We start from the raw sequence: 20,991 nt of genomic DNA, 5'->3' as shown, positions 1-20,991 counted from the left end.
CTTTTCTCCCTCCTTCACTCCCGGGAGGAGGCGAAGGAGTTCGGGAATATCCGTAAGGGAAGGACAAAAAGGGGGCGGGGTTATGGCAAGAGCGCTCCTTGGCTGCGCGCGCACCTCCTCTTTAACCCTTTCTTCCCCTCTTGCGCCTTTCCTTCGCTTTGGAATTCTTGGGAGAGAAAGAGAGTGTCTGCGCATGCGTGGAAGAGAAAGCAAGCCAGAGAGAGAGAGAGGGATTGAGATTGATTAATTGATTGATCGATTTCGTGTCAAAAGTGCATAAAAATTAGTATAAAACTGATAAAATAAAAGGAGCACAAGCAGCTAAATAATATTATGTATTGTCGAAGGCTTTCATGGCCGGAATCACTGGGTTGTTGTAGGTTTTTTTGGGCTATATGGCCATGGTCTACAGGCATTTTCTCCTGACGTTTCGCCTGCATCTATGGCAAGCATCCTCAGAGGTAGTGAGGTCTCTTGGAACGAGGAAAATGGGTTTATATATCTGTGGGATTACCAGGGTGTGACAAAAGACTATTGTCTGTTGGAGCTAGGTGTGAATGTTTCAGCTGACCACCTTGATTAGCATTTGATTGCCTGGCAGTGCCTGGAGCAATCTTTTGTTGAGAGGTGATTAGATGTCCCTGTTTGTTTCCTCTCTGTTGTTTTGCTGTTGTGATTTTTGAGTCCTTTAATACTGGCAGCCAGATTTTGTTCATTTTCATGGTTTCTTCCTTTCTGTTGAAATTGTCCACATGTTTGTGGATTTCAATGGCTTCTCTGTGTAGTCTGACACGGTGGTTGTGAGAGTGGTCCAGCATTTCTGTGTTCTCAAATAATGTGCTGTGTCCAGGTTGGTTCATCAGGTGCTCTGCTATGGCTGACTTCTCTGGTTGAAGGAGTCTGCAGTGCCTTTCATGTTCCTTGATTCGTGTCTGCTGCGTTTGGTGGTCCCTATGTAGACTTATCCACAGCTGCATGGTACACGGTAGACTCCTGCAGAAGTGAGAGGATCCCTCTTGTCCTTTGCTGAATGTAGCATTTGTTGGATTTTCTTGGTGGGTCTGTAGGTGGTTTGTATGTTGTGTTTCCTCATCAGCTTCCCTATGTGGTCAGTGGTTCCCTTGATGTATGGCCATTGAAATCCACAGGCATGTGGACAATTTCAACAGAAAGGAAGAAACTATGAAAATGAACAAAATCTGGCTACCAGTATTTAAAAACTCAAAAATTACAACAGCAAAACAACAGAGAGGAAACAATCAGGCACATCAAATCACTCTCAACAAAATTTATTTATTTATTTATTTATTTCGAGTACTTCTACCCTGCCCTTCTCAACCCCCGAGGGGGGACTCAGGGCGGTTTACAAAAAGGCACAATTCGATGCCTACACAGAATACACATACGTACAAAACCATAGTTAAAACAATTATCACAGTTAAAACAGTCGGTATATAACACATCAATAAAAGATTCCCCCCAGGCACTGTCAGGCCATTATATGCTAATCAAGGTGGTCAGTTGAAACATTCACACCTAGCTCCAGCAGACAAGAGCCCTTTGTCCCACCCTGCTCATTCCACAGATATATAAACCCATTTTCCTCATTCCAACAGACCTCACTACCTCTGAGGATGCTTGCCATAGATGCAGGCGAAACGTCAGGAGAAAATGCCTGTAGACCATGGCCCTATAGCCCGAAAAAACCCACAAGAACCTAGTGATTCCAGCCATGAAAGCCTTCGACAATACACTAATCAAATACTGTTTACCTACAAGCATCAAGACATTACATATATTAGAAACCAACACTTTGTCATTACTTTATTTTCCAGATCAACAGACTGGGCCACAGCAACGCCTGGCAGGGGACAGCTAGTAATCATTTTTTTTTGTCGTGTCAGGAGTCGCTCCTGTTGTGAGAGAATTGGCCATCTGCAAGGACGTTGCCCAGGGGACGCCTGGATTATTTGATGTTTTTATCATCTTTGTGGGAGGCTTCTCTCATGTCCCTGTATGAGGAGCTGGAGCTGACAGAGGGAGCTCATCCGCCTCTCCTCGGATTCGAACGTGTGACCTGTCGGGTCTTCAATCCTGCCGGCGGAGGGCTTTAACTCACTGCTCCACCGGGGGCTCCTATATATATAGTTCATAATTAGTTCATATAGTTCATAATTACAATAATTATATATATATAATTATTGTAATTATGAACTATGATATTTTACTGATTGTATGTTTTTATGGTTGTAAACCGGGCTGAGTCCCTCTAAGAGGCGAGAAGCTCGGTATAGAAAACTTTGAAATAAATAAATAATAATAAGAAATACTGTTTACCCACAAGCATAAAAAAATGACATAGATTAGAAACCAACACTTTCTCATTACTTTATTTTCCAGATCAACAGACTGGGCCACAGCAACGCGTGGCAGGGCATGGCTAGTAGTCAATAAAACAGAAATAGATACACATATACACAAACACACACATACACAAACAAAACACATATACAAAGACTGGGCCACAGCAACGCGTGGCAGGGGACGGCTAGTAGATAAATAAGAAGTGGGAATGGGATTTGGTCACCTGAGAAAGAGAGATAGAGAGGGGACATTAGGAACATTCTGAACATTAGGAAGAACTCCATCTGAACATGAGGAAGAACTTCCTGACTGTGAGAGCCGTTCAGCAGTGGAACTCTCTGCCCCGGAGTATGGTGGAGGCTCCTTCTTTGGAAGCTTTTAAGCAGAGGCTGGATGGCCATTTGTCAGGGGTGATTTGAATGCAATATTCCTGCTTCTTGGCAGAATGGGGTTGGACTGGATGGCCCATGAGGTCTCTTCCAACTCTGGTTCTATGATTCTAGGGGGCGGAGCCTTTCGCGCCCTCAACCCCTCCCCTCCCATCTTTTGCGCATGCGTGAAAGAGAGAGCGAGAGAGAGGGGAGGCCGAGCGAGAGCCGAATTGAGATTTGAGGCGGTCGGTCGCGTGAGAGAGAGAGAGAAAAAGGGGCGGAGCCGTGCGCGCGCGCTCGAACCCTCCTCTCTCTCTCTCTCTCTCGTGAGCGAGCCAGCCCAGCGTGCACGCGCCCTTGCCAGGCTTGTTGCTCCTCTGAGGTAATTCTCCTCGATGTGAAGCCTCGAAGAGAAGAAGGAGAAGAAGAACAAGAAGGAGCAGCTCTCTCTCTTTGGACCCCTCGCGCCATGGCGGCGAGGAGGCGCTGGCTCCTTTTCCTGGGCTCCTTTTGGGTCGCCTTCCTCTTGGAGCCCAGTGCCAGCGCCGCCGCTGCCTCCTCCTCCCGAAGCGGTGGCTCTCCTTCTTCGCCTCAGCAGCAGCAACCCGCAGGTAAGAGAGAGAAAGAGACAGAGAGAGAGAGAGAGAGGGAGAGCCGGCCATGGCTGCTCTCCTCACTATTGGAACCCACTCTCTCCCTCCCCCCCCCTCTTCCCAGGAATGGTCTTTCCCCGCCTGTGGAACGTTCAGGGAGGGCGAGTGGACTGTGAGGGGGAAAAAGGGGGGGGGAGGGAGGGAAAGGAGATGGAGAGAGGCTGTTGCTCCTTCGGGGTGAGAATGGGAGGGCTCGCCATGGGGGGAGTCATTTTAAGGACTTCTCTTTGGGGTTTATTTGGGGGGGGGGTGTTTCCAGTAACACCCACCAGACTTCTTCTGTTGTGATCAATGGATCAATGCATGGCTTTATGTTTATTTGGGGTGGGGGGGGGGTGGGGGGGGGTGGTTCTAGCAACACCCACCAGATTTCTTCTATTATAGTTATTGAATCTATGCATGGCTTTATGTTTATTTCTTTTTTTGGGGAGGGGGAGTGTTTCCAGTAACACCCACCAGATTTCTTCTATTATAGTTAATGAATCTATGCGTCTTTATCTTTATTGGGGGGGGGGGGGTGTTTCCAGTAACACCCACCAGATTTCTTCTATTATAGTTTATGAATCTATGCATGACTTTATGTTTATTTCTTTTTTGGGGGAGGGGGATGTTTCCAGTAACACCCACTAGACTTCTTCTGTTGTGATCAATGGATTAATGCATGACTTTATACTTATTTGGGGGGGGGGGGAGGGGGGTGTTTCCAGGAACAGCCTCCAGACTTCTATTATGATCAATGGATTAATGCATGGTTTTATGTTGTTGTTTTTTTGGGGGGGAGTGTTTCCAGTAACACCCACCAGATTTCTTCTGTTGTGACCAATATATTAATGCATGGCTTTATGTTTATGGAGGGGGGGGGGGTTCTAGCAACAGCAACCACACTTCTGTTGTGATCAATGGATCAATGCATGGCTTTATGCTTATTTATGTGTGTGGGGGGGGGGGGGAGTATTTCCAGCAACACCCACCAGATTTCTTCTATTATAGTTAATGAATCTATGCATGACTTTATGTTTATTTCTTTTTTGGGGGAGGGGGGTGTTTCCAGTAACACCCACCAGATTTCTTCTGTTGTGATCAATGGATCAATGTATTACTTTATGTTTATTTTGGGGGAGGGGGTGTCTGGGAGCGTTTCCAGTAACACCCATCAGACTTCTTCTGTTGTGATCAATGGATCAATGCATGGCTTTATGTTTATTGGGGGGGGGGGGTGTTTCCAGCAACAACCACCAGATTTCTTCTATTATAGTTAATGAATCCATGCATGACTTTATCTTTATTTGGGGGGGGGGGGGTGTTTCTAGCAACAGCCACCACACTTCTGTTGTGATCAATAGATCAATGCATGACTTTATGTTTATTTTTTGGGGGGGGGGGTCCAGGAACAGCCTCCAGACTTCTTCTATTGTGATCAATGGATTAATGCATGGTTTTATTTGTGTGTGTGTGTGTGTGTGTGTGGGGGGGGGGTGTTTCCAGCAACAGTCACCACACTTCTGTTGTGATCAATGGATCAATGCATGACTTTATGTTTATTTTTTTGGGGGGGGGAGTGTTTCCAGGAACAGCCTCCAGACTTCTGTTGTGATCAATGGATCAATGTATTACTTTATTTTGGGGGGGGGGATGTTTCCAGCTACAGCCACCACACTTCTGTTTTGATCAATGGATTAATGCATGATTTTATGTTTATTTTTTTGGGGAGGGGGGAGTGTTTCCAGCAACAGCCACCAGATTTCTTCTATTGTGATCAATTGATCAATGTATTACTTTATTTGGGAGGGAGGGGGGATGTTTCCAGCAACAGCCAACACACTTCTGTTGTGATCAATGGATCAATGCATGACTTTATGAGGTTTTTGGGGAGTTTCAACATCCACCAGATTTCTTCCATGGTAGTTAATGAATCAATGCATGACTTTATGTTTATTTTTTTGGGAGGGGGGTAGTGTTCCTGCAACAACCATCAGATTTCTGCTATTGTTGTTATTATAGTTGTAATCAGTGAATTAATGCATGACTTTATGGGTTTCTTTGGGGGTGTGTGTGAATGTATCCAGCAGCAACCACAGATTTCTTCTATTGTAGTTAATGAAGCAATGCATGACTTTATGTTTATTTTGGGGGGGGGGGGGGGTGTTTCCAGCAACAACCACCAGATTTCTTCTGTTGTGATCAATGGATCAATGCATGACTTTATGTTTATTTTGGGGGGGGGGGTGTTTCCAGAAACAGACTCCAGATTTCTTCTATTGTGATCAATGGATTAATGCATGACTTTATGGGTTTTTTTGGGGGGGGGGGTAGTGTTTCAAAACCCACCACATTTCTTCTATTGCCGTTAATGAAGCAATTCATGACTTTATTTTTATTTGGGGGGGGGGGTTCAATAACACCCACCAGATTTCTTCTATTGTCGTTAATGTTGTTGTAGTCGTAATCAGTGGATTGATGCATGGCTTTATGGGTTTCTTTGGGGTGTGTGTATGTGTGTGTCTGTGAATGTTTCCACCAGATTTCTTCTATTGTAGTTAATGAATCATTGCATTGTTTATTTTTATAATATTTTATTATTGGATATTTTTTTGGGGGGGGGGTGTTTCCAGCAACAGCCAGCATACTTCTGTTGTGATCAATGGATCAATGCATGACTTTATGAGGTCTTTGGGGAGAGGAGAGTTTCAACATCCACTAGATTTCTTCTATTGTAATTAATGAATCAATGCATGACTTAATGTTTTTTTTTTTGGGGGGGGGGGGGTAGTGTTTCCAGCAGCAACCACCAGATTTCTTCTCTAGTAGTTAATGAAGCAATGCATGACTTTATGTTTATTTGGGGGGGGGGGGGGGTGTTTCCAGCAACAACTCCCAGACTTCTATTGTGATCAATGGGTTAATGCATGGCTTTATGGGTTTTTTTGGGGGGGGGTATCAAAACCCACTGGATTACTTCTATTGTAATTAATGAATCAATGCATGACTCTGTTTATTTTTTTTTTGATTGGGAGGAGTGTTTTCAGCAACAACCACCAGACTTCTTCTATTGTGATCAATGGATCATGCATGACTTTATGGGGGGGGGGGGTTGGTGGGTGTTTCCAACAACAACTACCAGATTTCTATTATGATCAATGGATCAATGCATGACTTTATGTTTATTTTTTGGGGGTGGGTGAAAGTGTTTCGAGCAACAACTACCAGACTTCTATTGTGATCAATGGATTAATGCATGACTTTATGTTGGGGGAGTGTTTCCAGTACCTTTATGTTTGGGTGTGTGTGTGTTTCCAGCAACAACCACCACATTTCTTTCATTGTGATCAATGGATCAATGCATGGCTTTATGTTTGGGGGAGTCTTGGTATTCAAACCCATCAACCCCCACCAAAAAGAAAACCAAAACACCCTACATTGTATATTTTAAGTTGTATTGCAATGCTTTTAGTTGTGAGCTGCTTCAGGTCTCCGTATGGAGAGAAAAAGCAGGATATAACATAACCATAATAAACATAATTATATTTTTTGTGTCTGGAGTGACTTGAGAAACTGCAAGTCGCTTCTGGTGTGAGAGAACTGGCTGTCTGCAAGTATGTTGCCCAGGGGAGGCCCAGATGTTTGATGTTTTTACCATTCTGTGGGAGGCTTCTCTCATATCCCTGCATGAGGAGCTGGAGCTGACAGAGAGAGCTCACCCACTCTTCCTGGATTCGAACCGCTGACGTGTCCATTGCGCCATTGGGGACTCCTGACATAATACCATTGTGCCACTGGGAGCTCCTAACATAATAGTAATAATACACAAAAACTCTAAAATCAGGACAGTAAATAAAGAGCAACACTCAAAAATCGGAGGAATTCTAGACAAGAATCTGATCTGGTCATTGACCATAATAAAGTTTACTTACTTACTTACAGACAAGAATCAATCAGGGCCAGCTAACACCTCCCAACAAAGGATTCCAGGCTTTGAAGCTGCAAGGCCATTCAATACTAATAAAGGTGGCCATTTGCAACATTCACACTTGCCTCAAGCAGACAAGAGTTCTTTCTCCCACCCTGGACATTCCACAGATATACTAACCCTCTGAGTTCCTCTGAGCACCATTCTATGCCAGAGATGTCTTTATTTTCTTTTTTTCAGTGGCTCTCTTTCACGCCCCTCTCCAGCAACAAACCCAGAGCCCTTCCATACAGCCATATAACCCAGAATATCAAGCCAGATAACCCACAATACCTGCTTTGGACTGGGGTATCTGAGTCCACACTCCCATATAATCCAGTTTGACATAGATGTTATACAGCTGTGTGAAAGGAACTCAAGAGTCCTGTCCTAAGCACTTTTGTCATTCAGAGATTTCTTTTAAAAAGGATCCCTATGTTTGGGAGTGTTGGTGTTCAAGCCCCCTGAAAACAAGCAAGGGACCCACAAGGATCCCATCCTGCAAGTCTCTGAGCCCTTTTATATACATATCAGAGATTTCTTCATTTATTTTATTAAAAATTGAACCCCTTGTGCCTGAAAGGGACGTTAGTGTTGATCTTCTAACCCCTTCAAACACACAAAAACCAAACAAACAAGCAACTCACAAGATTGCCATCCTGAGCCCTTTGAGATGCCAGGGATTTCCTTTATGTTTTTCAATGAATCTCCTGTGTCTGGGGCTGTTGCTGGTGTTCTGATCCCCTCCAACCAAACCCCACTTGTACATTTCAATATGATTTATTGAAAATTTCAGTTTTTTTTAGTCTGTTAGTCCATTGAATGTTCTATGGGTCGTGCAACTAATTGCCATGCAGTTTCCACTTCTATCCCCAATGGAATGTTAGTGTGCATACTGAATTCCAAACTAATTTCCCTCCGAGGTGGCATCTGTATTGAAGAATTAAAGCAGTTTGACACACAAGCAAGCATCCTATTCCTGCACGCCTCTGAGCACTTTTACTCGTGTGAGGGATTTCTTTATGGTTTTTTTTAATGCCAAGGGATGCTACTGTTGGTATTCAGTCTCCCTCTAACTACAACCCAGGAAAGCCCCCCATATAAGCAAGGGTCCTGTCTTGCACGCTTCTCTGAGCCCAGGGGGTATTTATAGAGCGGCCATGGAGACAGAAGGGTTTGCCTATTGCTCCTTCTGCAGCAGACCGAGGGCCTTGCGTAGGAGTGGGCAGTGATTTCTTGCGGCCCCTTCCTTCCCTTCCCCAGCCTTGCCGTTTGTCTCTGTATGTGCGTATTACGTAGTATCGCTTGAGTATCCTTTCTCTGCTTGGAACCAGAACCATTTTGGCATCCCTCCCACCCTAGATTTTGGAATATTTGTCTATGCATAATGAGGCATTTTGGAGATGAGACCCAAGTCGAAACACAAATACTGCTTATGTTTCATGCGTGCCTTGCTCACATTGCCTGAAGGGAATGCTGTATACTTGTCGTCATTTTGTGTGTGAAACCGAGTTGTATTTCTAGTGTCAAATGTGTCACTCATCTCAGACACTCATATAGATAATTTTGGATTTTTGGATAAGGGATATGCAACCTGTATGGGTCTTTTGTTGCTAAATGTTAAAAATGGATGTGGAGATTGAGGCTACTCTGTGAATGCGTGTAGGAAAAAAGGAAGAGAGGTGGACAAGAGACTTTGAGAAGGGGACTCCCTGGCATAAATCTGTCACTGGCTATTTAAAGGCACCCCCCCCCCTTTGTGTAGAAAGACAGACAGTAGCAGGAGAGGAGCTGGGGGAATATTGGTTGCACTTGTAAGAGTTGTGCTGTATATGACACGTTTTGTGTACCAGCAGAGGCCACTGCACACCTCCGTAGTAGGTGGTTACTCATGCTATCATCTACTACGCTGTACAGAAAGGAGGGGGAAGCCACCGCAAAAACGATTCCTCAGTTCTGTATTCATCAATGAATAGTTCGCAGAGAGCGTTTACTCGTTCTTTCTTTCTCTTGCTCTCTCTGCTATTGATTGGATTTGGGGAAGGAATTCTCCTGAAATCAAGACTGTGCTATTGCTTTTCTGAAAACCCTCCATTCACTGCACACAGCCCTGCTTTTAACACTCGAAATTGGGCAAGGTGTAAATGCTGTGAATGTTAAGCATTCTGGAGTTCTGTTGAATTCAGCTGTATGCCCTCCCATTATACTGATGTCATTGTGATGTGCAGCAGAATCCCGAGTATGTTTTACCCTGAAATAAGGTCTTTTGTACCCTGTGGAGCATTTTCCTAGGTGCTATTGCATAGGATTGCTGCTTTGATGTATTTCAGTCATCAGTGAGTTGGCTGCTCCTTAAGTAGCATTTTATGGTATCATAAGTAAAGTAAATTAACCGCAAGTAACACACACTAGCATAATAAAGACATGTACTGTAACAGGCTGCTTTTTTTTTTAACTGTCGTGGGTATCTGCATTAGAAAAGATTGATGTTAAGATAGGAAAAAAATTGAAATATTTTTCTTTGTTTCAAAAAATCTGAAACTGAAAAACTATGATCTCTACTATGTTCAAATACTGGGTTTAGGAATGAAGCAGTTTTTATTTATTTATTTATTTACCGTATTTATATACCGCCTTTCTCAGCCCAAAGGCGACTCAAGGCGGTTTACATTCGGCATAATTCAATTCCCCCAACAACATAAAATACAATTAAAAACATTAGCATATAAAATATAGCTTCATAAAAAGTCAATAAAAACATAAATCCTCAGCGTCTCTTTACTAAAATCACTATTCAATCGCATTGCCATTTGTTCTGTGGTCTTTCATTGCCTGTTACATTGCATTTGCAAATACTTGCTCGAAAAGGGAGGTTTTAACCTTTTTGCAAAATGTTAAGAGGGAGGAGGCCAATCCAATATCCCTAGGGAGGGCGTTACACAGCTGAGGGGCCACCACTGAGAAGGCTCTATGTCTCGTTCCCGCCAAACGCATCTGTGACGGAGGCGGGACCAAGAGCAGGGCCTCCCCAGACGATCTTAAACTCCCAGATGGTTCATAAGGGGAGATTTGTTCAGACAGGTAAGCTGGGCTGGAACCTTTTAGGGCTTTATAGGCTAAAGCCATATAAAACCCTAAATGGGCTGTATTTATTACATTTGTCATTGGTCTTACTAGTTTTCCATGTCATATATTGGGGAGATTTTTTTAAACATTTTGATTTGCTTCTCATAAATGTATATCTTTTGATTACATCATATTGCTGAAACTATTAAAAGTAAATGTAAAAAGAGAGATATATAGCAAAAGGGACAGGTAGCCATGTTTCTTGCAGTATCTTGGTGCCATTGTAAGAAGTTCATGTGCCAGGAAAGTTGGCCATGGTCATTTCCTTTTGGCATTTGAGTAGAAAGAAATCTCACCTTATTTGTCAATGATCTTTCCAAAGATAATACTTCTGAATTGTGAAGCATATCTGGAAATCTGTTGCAGCTAGGGTCAATTGATATTCCACTGATGGCAATAGTGGAGTTGATTTCTGTGTTGGTGATTTTGCCATTCCACAGGACCATGTTTTTCTCCACCTTCCAGCACTTTTAAGTAGATCCCGAAAATGCATGGAGACTTCTGGGGGAGGGCATGACATAGATGAGGTTGTCCTCCTCCAAATCTTTCAAACTACTTCTGCCAGCTGAAAGACACAGCTAGATTTCCCTCCAACCCATTGTACTTCAAATGTTTTGAGTTACATTTCCCATCATGGTAGTTGCTTAGCTAAAATATACAATGGACATCACTTTGAGGAAAGCTATTTTTTTTAGTTCTTGTCCTAAATGATTGCCAATGTCTTGGAGGATCACAAGGCTTAGGATTGACATAATGAACTAGTGTGAGTGTAAGAACATTTCAAATGATGTAAAATGCTACATCTATATTATGCCCTTGATGTGGTTTATCATACGGTCTTGTTTCATGTTTTGATGTGAGTGGAAGCATACTTGAGAGCTATTAAGTGGGAAAAGAAATGTGGGTGTATATGTGAATTAAAAGCAGGCTCTGCAAAACTGGTTTGTCCATAGTTTAAGAAGGAAAACAATGTAGAACATATCTAAATGTCTATACATAGTATTATCTGTATCAGGGGTTCACAAACTTTTGAAACTGAGGGCCAAGTCACAGTCCCTCAAACTGTTGGAGATCTGGATTATAATTTGAAAAAACATGAATGAATTCCTATGCACACTGCATACTTTTAACAAAAATAAATGTATTAGTATTGTAATGGGAAGTGGGCTTTCTTTTGGTTGATGAGATAGGATTGTTGTTGTTGTTGTTGTTGTTGTTATTGTTTGCTTTCAAGTCGTTTCAGACTTAGGTTGTCCTTAGCGAGGGTGAGGTAAATGATCTTGGAGGGCCGTATCCGGCCCCCAGGTCTTAGTTTGAGGACCCCTGATCTATATGTTAGTGTCCTGCAAGCATAGATGCATATTATTGTGTATCATGGAATGTTGGCCACTTGCAGATTGAAGTCCACATCAGATTTGTGAATTGTGAATGGAATGAACACAGTCTAGTGTTCTGCTCTGTGTTCAGATTGGCTTATGGCTGATGGAAAGTAGTTCTAGTGTCATGCAGTGATTTGAGCATTGGACTACAACTCTTGAATGTCCACTTGGACATGGCAGCCTTCTGAGTGACGTTGGGCAAGTCATATTCTCTCAGCCACAGAGACAGGCATCTGAACACATCTTGCCAAGAAAAGTGGAAATACAGCACACAACAAACAACGATGTTCTCTTTGCACATGTTTCCCAAATATCAACTGTCTAGATATCTTGAAGACACTTTTTTCCAGTAATTTTTTACAGCAAACTATGAGTGAACCAGCGAATGTGGCAAGAAATATTTTAAATAAAGCCTCTATACATATATAGAGGAGAAATCTGCTGTATTTTTTCCATAAGCTCTACATCTCTCCTTTCAGTTAGCTTCCCTTGGAAAATGGCAGTTCTGTTGTATCTTTGCATTGCCAGTGGCTGAGGATTTGTCAGAATTGCCTGTTCTTGGAGATAAATTAGCCTGGTTTTGAGATTTGTAAAAATAACAATCACTTTACAAAAGTATGCAATAGAAGAAACAAGCACACAGCAATAGGATCAAAACCATCAATTAAGTAGAGAGACAGATCAATTAAAACTAAAACAGGAATAGAAAACAATGCTAAGCAATATCAAAACAACAACATACTTTTAAATGCCTGGGAAAATAAAAATACCTTTGTCTAGTCCCTAGGTGGGGATCTAGGAATGATGAACTGCAGTATTATCTCCCTAACTGCCAGATCTAATGGGTACTTTAGGGCCATATTTGTGCCAGCAGATTTCAGTAAAGTTTTTGAAAGGCAAGGCCACGTGCAGTCCGTTGCAGTAATCCAAATGAGGGATATCTGGGCTTCAGTTATTCATGCTGTGATAATATGTATCTTGGTAGGTTCATAGCTGGTTTATCAGGATACGCTACTAAATGGTATTCCATGTCACAAAAAACACCTAATCACAAAATGGATTAGTGAGCACTTTCAGGCTATGAACCTGGTTCTTTACTGGATGTACCACTCTTTCTAAACTTACGAAGCACCACATATCTGGACAGACAAACCACCCATTTACATTAACTCCATTTTGCTGAGACTGAGCTTGTATTGTGGTGAATCATGCATTAAATCTTTTTATCTCACCTGGGTGGGAGACATGCAAGAAGAAAATTAAAAAATAAAAGAACTAGAAGAACTGGGTTCCATCTACATACTGTTGACACCCTGGTGATGTTACCCTTGAATTCATTATTAAATAGCAATTAACACATTTGTCCTGGGGCGGCTGAATTACAATGTGAGAATGGAATGCCAGCACTAGGAACCTTAGTGACATATCATTTTATAGTTCAAATATAGTTGACCACAGTGGCTGTTTCCATTATAACAAGAAGAACAAATTGGAGACATGGTGAGATGGTTGGGATTGTGGAGTGAAAGACTAGAACTTTCTTCTCTTCCTCTCTTGGTTATTCTTACAGCATTTGTGAAGCATTTCAAACATTCCTTCATGTACAAAATGAAGAATGGGGTGATGCACATATATGTGTGAGGTATATAGACGATATAGAGTTAACCACTTAGATTTATCCATAACTGTTCCCTTTCATGGAGATTGAGATTGCCTGGAGAGGCCCTGCTCTCAGTCCCACCTCCTTTGCAGGTGCAGTTGGTGGGGACGAGGGACAGGGCCTTCTCAGTGGTGGTCCCTCAGCTATGGAACTTACTCCCCAGTGAAATCAGGACAGCCCTCTCCCTTCTGACCTTCAGAAAGAAATTAAAGACATGGCTCTAGGACCAAGCCTTTGGATAGAAATTTAGTGCAATAAGTGAAGATGAAATATGTTCGTTCAAATACATTGGTAGACAGTAGGCATGTTGAGAATGACTGGCAGAGATTATTAATGTAAGCCTGAAATGATCCTATTCTATTTTTTTACAGTAGTCTTTCTACGCTGTGTAATGTTTGCCTGTCATTTCTTGCCATCACATCAGACTTTGGTGCTTCCCCCCATGATGTGATTATGTTTTCTCACTTTGAGGTATTCTAAAATACATTCTAAGCTATGTCACAAGGTAGGGGTTACAATTATGTATAGAAATGTGTATAAAATTCAAAATAGAGTTGCTTTGTTTGTAAGAAGCTATTTTTTCACATTATTTAACTTCAAAAAAGGAAATTGAATTTAAACATTTAAATATTCAGATCACAGAATTGGTGGCAGTTATTTGTCAAGGGAATTTTCTTTCCCTTCTGCTATCTCCTCTCCCCTATTCGCCCCCCCCCCCAGCCTTAAATGCCACCTAAAAATGGCTCCAAAAAGTTTCCCAGACCTTTTTTTGGAGTTGGAGGCATAAATAGGGCTTCAGTGGGAAGATTGCTCCCTTCTGATTCAGCGGACTGTTCTACCAATGGGTATTGAATGTTGGATGCTTTCCAAAAACTTTGAATAGCCCCCCTTTCTTGTTATATTATTAGTATAAGTTGTAAATATTTTTTTCAGTTGTGAGAAGTAAGTCCTCTTTATTGATCATCACATAATATTTTATGTCAGTAGGCTAGGACAATAACCTGGGAGGATTTTTGAGCTTTGATGAGAAATACAAAACATTAATTATCGAACCTAATAGTTCTGAACCTAATTTTCATTTAAGTGTTTTAAATCAAAAATAATAATGGAAGGAAGGCTCCTCATCTCGCTTCCATAGTTTAAAAACTGCTTCTAAATTTTTTGGTTAACATTTACACCTGTAAAATATCTTTTCCTGTTTTTATGCTCTGCAGTTGCTTTTGCCATTTTTTTTCTTATTCATGTTTTATTTCTCCTTGTTTGATCCTGACCAGCTAAGGATCTCATATGTTGTCTCAGTGTTTGATAGTTCATCGGTTTTAGTTACGTATTCATGAAGGGGATGTGAAGTTTCCAATACTAATTACATAGAATTTTAAAAATTGCTCTGATTGACCACTTTTTTATTCTTTTTGCATTGCTCCTTGAAAACTTTCCAGAATGCTCCCCGTTTTTCATTTCTGATGAAGCTTTTCATGAAACAACTCTCAGTGTCCTCCAATTTTGGCTCGGCAGGGCCTAGTATTGCACACAACAAGCTCATTCTGCTTGTTAGGACTCCCTCCAGCTTTACTTGAAGCTTTTTCTATCAACCCCTTTCACACTTTTTGAAGCATAACTAGATCCTTTCTTTCACATGAGCATGCAATGAATCTTTGCAGACTTAAGAACACCAACTAGTCTTCAAAACCGAAATATTTCCATGCCAAGTGCCAGGATTTGGTGCAGATGGTTTGACTGAAACATGCCCTTTCAAATAGATCCTTTTTTGTGAGTCTTTACCGAGTAGTCCAAGTTTTTCATCATACTTTCCCAATAGCCTTGAAAGAAGGCCATTGGGTTGTGAAATCCTTTAAGTTATATCAAGGCATTAACAAACTGCAGAGCTTCTGCTTGTATGTTCAAGGCCTGCTTTCTGTAATTGTGAGGTCATGTGTAGCCATTATGCAGTTCCAAAGATACCCAGCTGTGACATGTTTGCAAGGTTTTTCTTTTTGCTTTTCTGTAGTTACAGCCAGGGGGTATTGGAGAGAAGAAATATGAGGTAGGGGGCTACATTCTCCGCTGTTGCAGATGGCCAGTTAGAGGTTTCTGCATTCCTTCCCACCCACGTTGTTAAATGACATCATGCTAAATATACTGTGAGATGCTTCACTTTATTTGGGTCATAAACCCACTTGAGAGTTGAATGAAATTATGGATCCCCCCAATCAAAAATATCACTTAAAATATTAAGTGTAACAGGAAATAAAAGAAAAAAAATCCTTAGTTTGTGAATACCTGGAAACCCATCCAAGAACTACCCCGCCCCAATTAGGAACTCTTGCTCTGTATAGATGGCCACGCACAAGACCTTATAGCTTCTTGAATGGCCCTGAATCCACCGGTTGAAGTCTGAAATATATTGATAGTGAGATTCTGTGTTCTCTGAAAATCCTTTCCTATTGTTTACATTTTATATTCCTTAGGAAATGCTGTGCAATTAAAACAAATTGATACAAGTTAATAAACAGAGGCTGGGTAGCCATCTGTCGGGGGTGCTTTGAATGCGATTTTCCCGCTTCTTGGCAGGGGGTTGGACTAGATGGCACATGAGATCTCTTCCAACTCTGTGATTCTACTATTCTAAGTGTGGGTTCCTGCATTTGAGGTAAAGCTCTAAAATTTACCCCTTATCTTTAAGCAAGGCTGTGCTCTGGATAATGAGATAGGAAAGGGATGGGAGACCGATTTGCATGAGACACCTATATTCTGCTACTTATTAGGGTCTGGAGAAGTGAGGAATAGATCCCATCCCCATAAGGAGGAGTTCAGGCTGCAAAGCATCATAGAAATACCCATATTTCTTTTAAAAAACTGTAAGGATTCCCCCTGTCAATGAAAGCAAATACTTTATTTATTTTCTTAGCTTTGATGTGCTGGTAGGGCATGGGAGACAATATTGGCCCCTGCCTCCTTCTCTTAAGATTTTTGTTCCTATTTTTAAATTACATAAGTCATAGACTTGGAACAGATGGCAAGCACCATTTAGTCCAACCCCTTGCCATGCAGGAACACAGAAATAAAGAACTCCTTAGAGACCATCCAAGCTCTTTTTAAAAAAAAATACAGAGAAAGGGAGGCCACCTCCACCTACCTGTGTTCTCCATTGGTATAAACTGAACTGTTTGTGCTTCAGTCAAATGGCATGCATGTTAATAAAATGGATTAGTCATATAGTTTTTAACCCGTGAATTTTAAAGTAAATTATGTGTTGTAACCACCAATTTGTATTTTTATACCTATCATCATTTTTGATGTTGCTGTTTTAATGTCTTACGTTTTAATTTGGAGTGGCAAGATGAAGCTCAATAGTCATGTTATTAACATGGCTGTATTCTTGCTGGCACATAGAAGCCAAATGTGTTTACTACATAAATGGGTGTGTAGAATACTTTCTGTAAACGAGTCAAACCTGAAATGCCAAAAGTCCAATGTGTGGTGCCTTCAAAAATGTAAGATAAAATTATTTATTTATTTATTTATTTATTTAGAGCTTTTATAACCCGGTCTTCATGACCTCCAAAGAGGGACACAGGCTGGCTAACAACAGAAAATTCATACACAATAAGCTAAAACGTAATAACATCATAATACAGTAATACATTAAAATACATTAAAATACAGATCAAATAATTACATACAGCCAAATCGTCAAGGTAAAGTCACAAGATCAAGGTAAAGTCACAAATGGAGTTGGTTATCACTTCACTATGGCACTTTAATAGCATTACGTATACAGTTGTCCTTCCACATTTGTAGGTTTAACCTTCATGGGTTTGTTTAGTCATGGATTATTGGCATTGCTACTCTACGCCATGTTCAGTAGGGATATGGATAACATTGGGGTCCATCTTGAGCTGTGTTCAGGAAAGTCGAGCTTAGTCAGTGATCAAATCTTTTGTTTCTGGCAGGAAATCAAATGATGGGGTGGGACATGTATGTGTCCCTACTCAGGTGGGGAGAGGGTGGTATGCAGCGAGCATGAAGAGAAAGGGTGGCTCATGCCTGTGCCTCCAAGGCGGATGGAGCAGGATGAGGAGGAGAGAACTAGGGTGGGCAGGTAGGATGGCAGCCGTGGCAAGAGAAGGGCAAGGGCAGCCAGAAGGGGCTATGGCAGTTGATGTTATGGCAACAACACTTTCTCTGTCTGTCCTGGAGACTCACACCCCCAAATAATGTAAATCTTAAAATATACAGTCACTTTTATCCCTTTCATGTGGTGCATCAAAAGGCTCTTGTGTCATAGCTAGTAAAATATAAAGAACTGATGGGAATTTGAGCACTTATGAAGTATGTTTACAAAAAAATAGAGTTATTATAATTTTTCCTAGTTTTCAACAGACCTCACAACCTCTGAGGATGCCTGCCATATATGCAGACGAAATGTCAGGAGAGAATGCTTCTGGAACATGGCCATACACGTTGATGTTATTATTTGCTTGTTTGTGTTTTATTTTGCTTGTAATTCTTGGGCTTGGCCTCATGTTAGCCGCCCCGAGTCCCGTCAGAGAGATGGTGGTGGGGTATAAATAAAATTATTATTATTATTATTATTATTATTATTATTATTATTATTATTATTATTATACAGCTCGAAAAACTGACAACAACCTAGTGATTCCAGCCATGAAAGCCTTCAACAGTACGTTAAGATTTTACAGAGCCACCTTGTAGCATGTTTATATTGTAATGTAGCTACTTTTCTTTTTTGTTTTGTAAGAACGACTTTTGGATAAAATGATTTGTGTTGTAAAAGGTAAAAATAAACACCAGCCCCTTCTTAAAAACTTCCTAGATGAACACTAATAAGTTCCAGATACTTTTGTTGCATTTTAAACTTTCTATATGTGGAAAGCGTTGAAGGACGAAGGATCAGAAATCAGTTACTCTGTGTCAGAGTGAGGAAGATAGACACATTTTAGTACCTGTTTGGTGGTTTGTGATTTCTAATGCGATGTGTAAAACCTTTCATGCAAATGTACATAGATAAGGCTAGGTCATATTTATTAAAAAACTTAATACTTTTTTAAAATCCTAAAGCTGTTCTTAATGGTCAAGATCCAGTATCAGGTATCAGATTCAGTTTGCTGTCGAGAGTCAGTGGAACTGAGACCTCATCCTTATAGCATGGCACTAAAATCTAGATTGTTGTTGTTGTTTACTTAGGTTATGCACCATACTAAAAATATTTTGCATTGAGTAGTAACAACAATGTCAAATCAATTTCAGTGCCAGGTTGTGGCACAAGTTCTGGAAAAAAAGGGGTGTGTGTGTGAATACTTAAGCAAAGCCCTGATGTGTATCCATTACATCAGTGTATGTAAGCATCTTTACAACAAGTACAATGTTACATCTGGTTCTTGGGCTGCCCTACTAACACCCAGGCTAGGAAATTAAGTATCCAAAACAGATATTTTCCTAGTTTTAACATATTGTATTCCTTTTTTTGTCTTTCTCATTTTTCTAAATCTGTTTGGCGAAAAATAGTGAATTCTGTTTTCTTTTTCTATGAGATTGTCATTGCACATGTTTAAGGTTCTTGTATTGAGTAGTAGAATGAATAGATAGATAGACAGCATTTGTGGTTTGATTGTTTCTTTTTATCATTACCTGCCATTTTATGTGGCAAAGTTGGTGTAAAATATCATCCATCATATTCTGTTTCTTGCATTTTTCAGCTGTTTTGAAAAATTGTAACATTTTCTATTGACCTTTGGGGAGTTTTGTATTTTGACACGTTAGAAGGGCTTTAGGATTGTTTGGGAGAACACTAGGCAGTTTTTGGTTCTGAAATAGCATAATTTGTAAGGTGAACACAATTGGCATAGGCGGTAGGAAATTGTGGCAGTTATGGATATGACCTTGAAGGAGCTGGGGGTGGTGACGGCCGACAGGGAGCTCTGGCGTGGGCTGGTCCATGAGGTCACGAAGAGTCTGAACGAATGAACGAATGAACAACAAATGGATATGAGTTGAAGTACATATAAGTCCAACTGTGGCATAGAATCAAATCTGTTTTTCTGATTATCTTTCCTACACCATACTTTCCCACCGTTTGCTTTTCATTGATCTATATATAATTCAAGGCATGAGAATTGTGCATGTACTTAATACCATTCCAGTGCATACTATACATATTTGAGACTTGTGGAATTTTTGGCATAGAAGCTACCATAACTTGAAAAAACACTTCTTACATAGAGAAAGGAAATTGCTACAAGTGTTGAAGCCATAGAAAAAATATAGTCCCCCAAGAAAAATGGCTGCATTACATTATTTTTTTCTTTTCAGATCTGAAAAATATAATATTAGTACCTTTACCGATTGAATGTCACCATTCTTCACATCTCTGTTCTTCCAATTTTGGCAGGCAATCTTCCAGTTTTGATGTTAGTCATGTTGTGATCTTCATAGTGAATCATTGGACAATTCAGAAAATGTCCTGGGATCTGAAGGCAGTATTTCATATGCATGATAATACCTTGTGCAGGCATGTTTCAGCACAGATGTGCTAGTAAAATTACTGGAGAGACTGTAGACATCATTTATAATTGCATGTTTATACTCATATGCATACAGTCTGTCTTTTCTGCACACACAGATACACACTTTTAAAATGATTTTAAATAATACAGTCTACCTGCCACATTTACGAGCTTAACTTTTACAGATTTGATGAATACCATATGTTCTCTCTAGGATGCCCTCTAGGTCTTCCAGGGTGACTCTATAGTCAACTTCTGCCAGAAGCTCTGCTAAGATTTCTAAAGTTTACTTTGTAATGCAGAATGTACAAGTTGTTGCTTTTTCTTAAGGACTTGATCAACAACAGTCTTGGTAAATTGTGATATATTTATCTCTGGAGAGTACATAACAATAAACTATGTTTATCTAGTGTTCTTAAGATTCTTTTGGCTTATGTGGAACCTTAAACATGTAATATCCTGCTACGTGGCTGTAAATATTTGTTGCACAGTTGTAAATACTGCTGTTGGTGTCTAGCGTAGGAATACACTGTCTTGAAAGTTTGAGATGTTTGGTTTTCAGTAATAAATTTCTTGTTTTTGTTTAGCGGAATGCTTTTTAAAAGTTTTAGTCAGTTTTGTGCAGTGTATCTTCTCCTAGGGATTTACGAAGTTAAAGCTGATAATGTACACATGTATTTATTGAGGGTACGTGAGTTTATATGTAGTGTAGAATAACAGATTCTTATTATAAAAGTAACTGGAAGCTTGTGACAAATCTACAAGAGTATGTAGATGGCTGAAGGATGTCACTTGCAAACAGTACTTTCTTGGCATGTTTCTCTTACAGATGACATGATCAGATGTAGTAGATGATACGAACTGTCTTGCAGTTTGCTCCTGGTGGATTGTACTACTTAGTCTTGGTTCATTGGTTTGCTTCCAACTTATGCTTGCAACCTAATTGTCCTGTCCTCAGCTCCACA

The 20,991-nt window shown here is 40.7% G+C and overlaps 1 protein-coding gene across 11 annotated transcripts in view; it reads left to right on the top strand.

Moving 5' to 3' along the window:
• Positions 1-3,033: 3,033 nt before the first annotated feature.
• NEO1 (neogenin 1) overlaps positions 3,034-20,991 on the top strand; it is a 124,883-nt gene continuing 106,925 nt past the window's right edge. For 4 of the 11 annotated variants that reach the window (XM_067471419.1, XM_067471420.1, XM_067471418.1 and 1 more), the window contains exon 1: positions 3,034-3,346. In XM_067471419.1, coding sequence (XP_067327520.1) covers positions 3,205-3,346 — 142 coding nt within the window. In that variant the 5' untranslated portion in view covers positions 3,034-3,204. The remainder of the gene's footprint in view (positions 3,347-20,991) is intronic. The other 7 variants (XM_067471417.1, XM_067471416.1, XM_067471412.1 and 4 more) reach the window with 3 other exon arrangements.

This window comes from Anolis sagrei, chromosome 9 (genome assembly GCF_037176765.1).
Source record: "Anolis sagrei isolate rAnoSag1 chromosome 9, rAnoSag1.mat, whole genome shotgun sequence".
NCBI lineage: Eukaryota > Metazoa > Chordata > Lepidosauria > Squamata > Dactyloidae > Anolis > Anolis sagrei.
The sequence above is the reverse complement of the archived record's forward strand: the minus strand, read 5'-3'. Positions and strand labels throughout refer to the sequence as shown.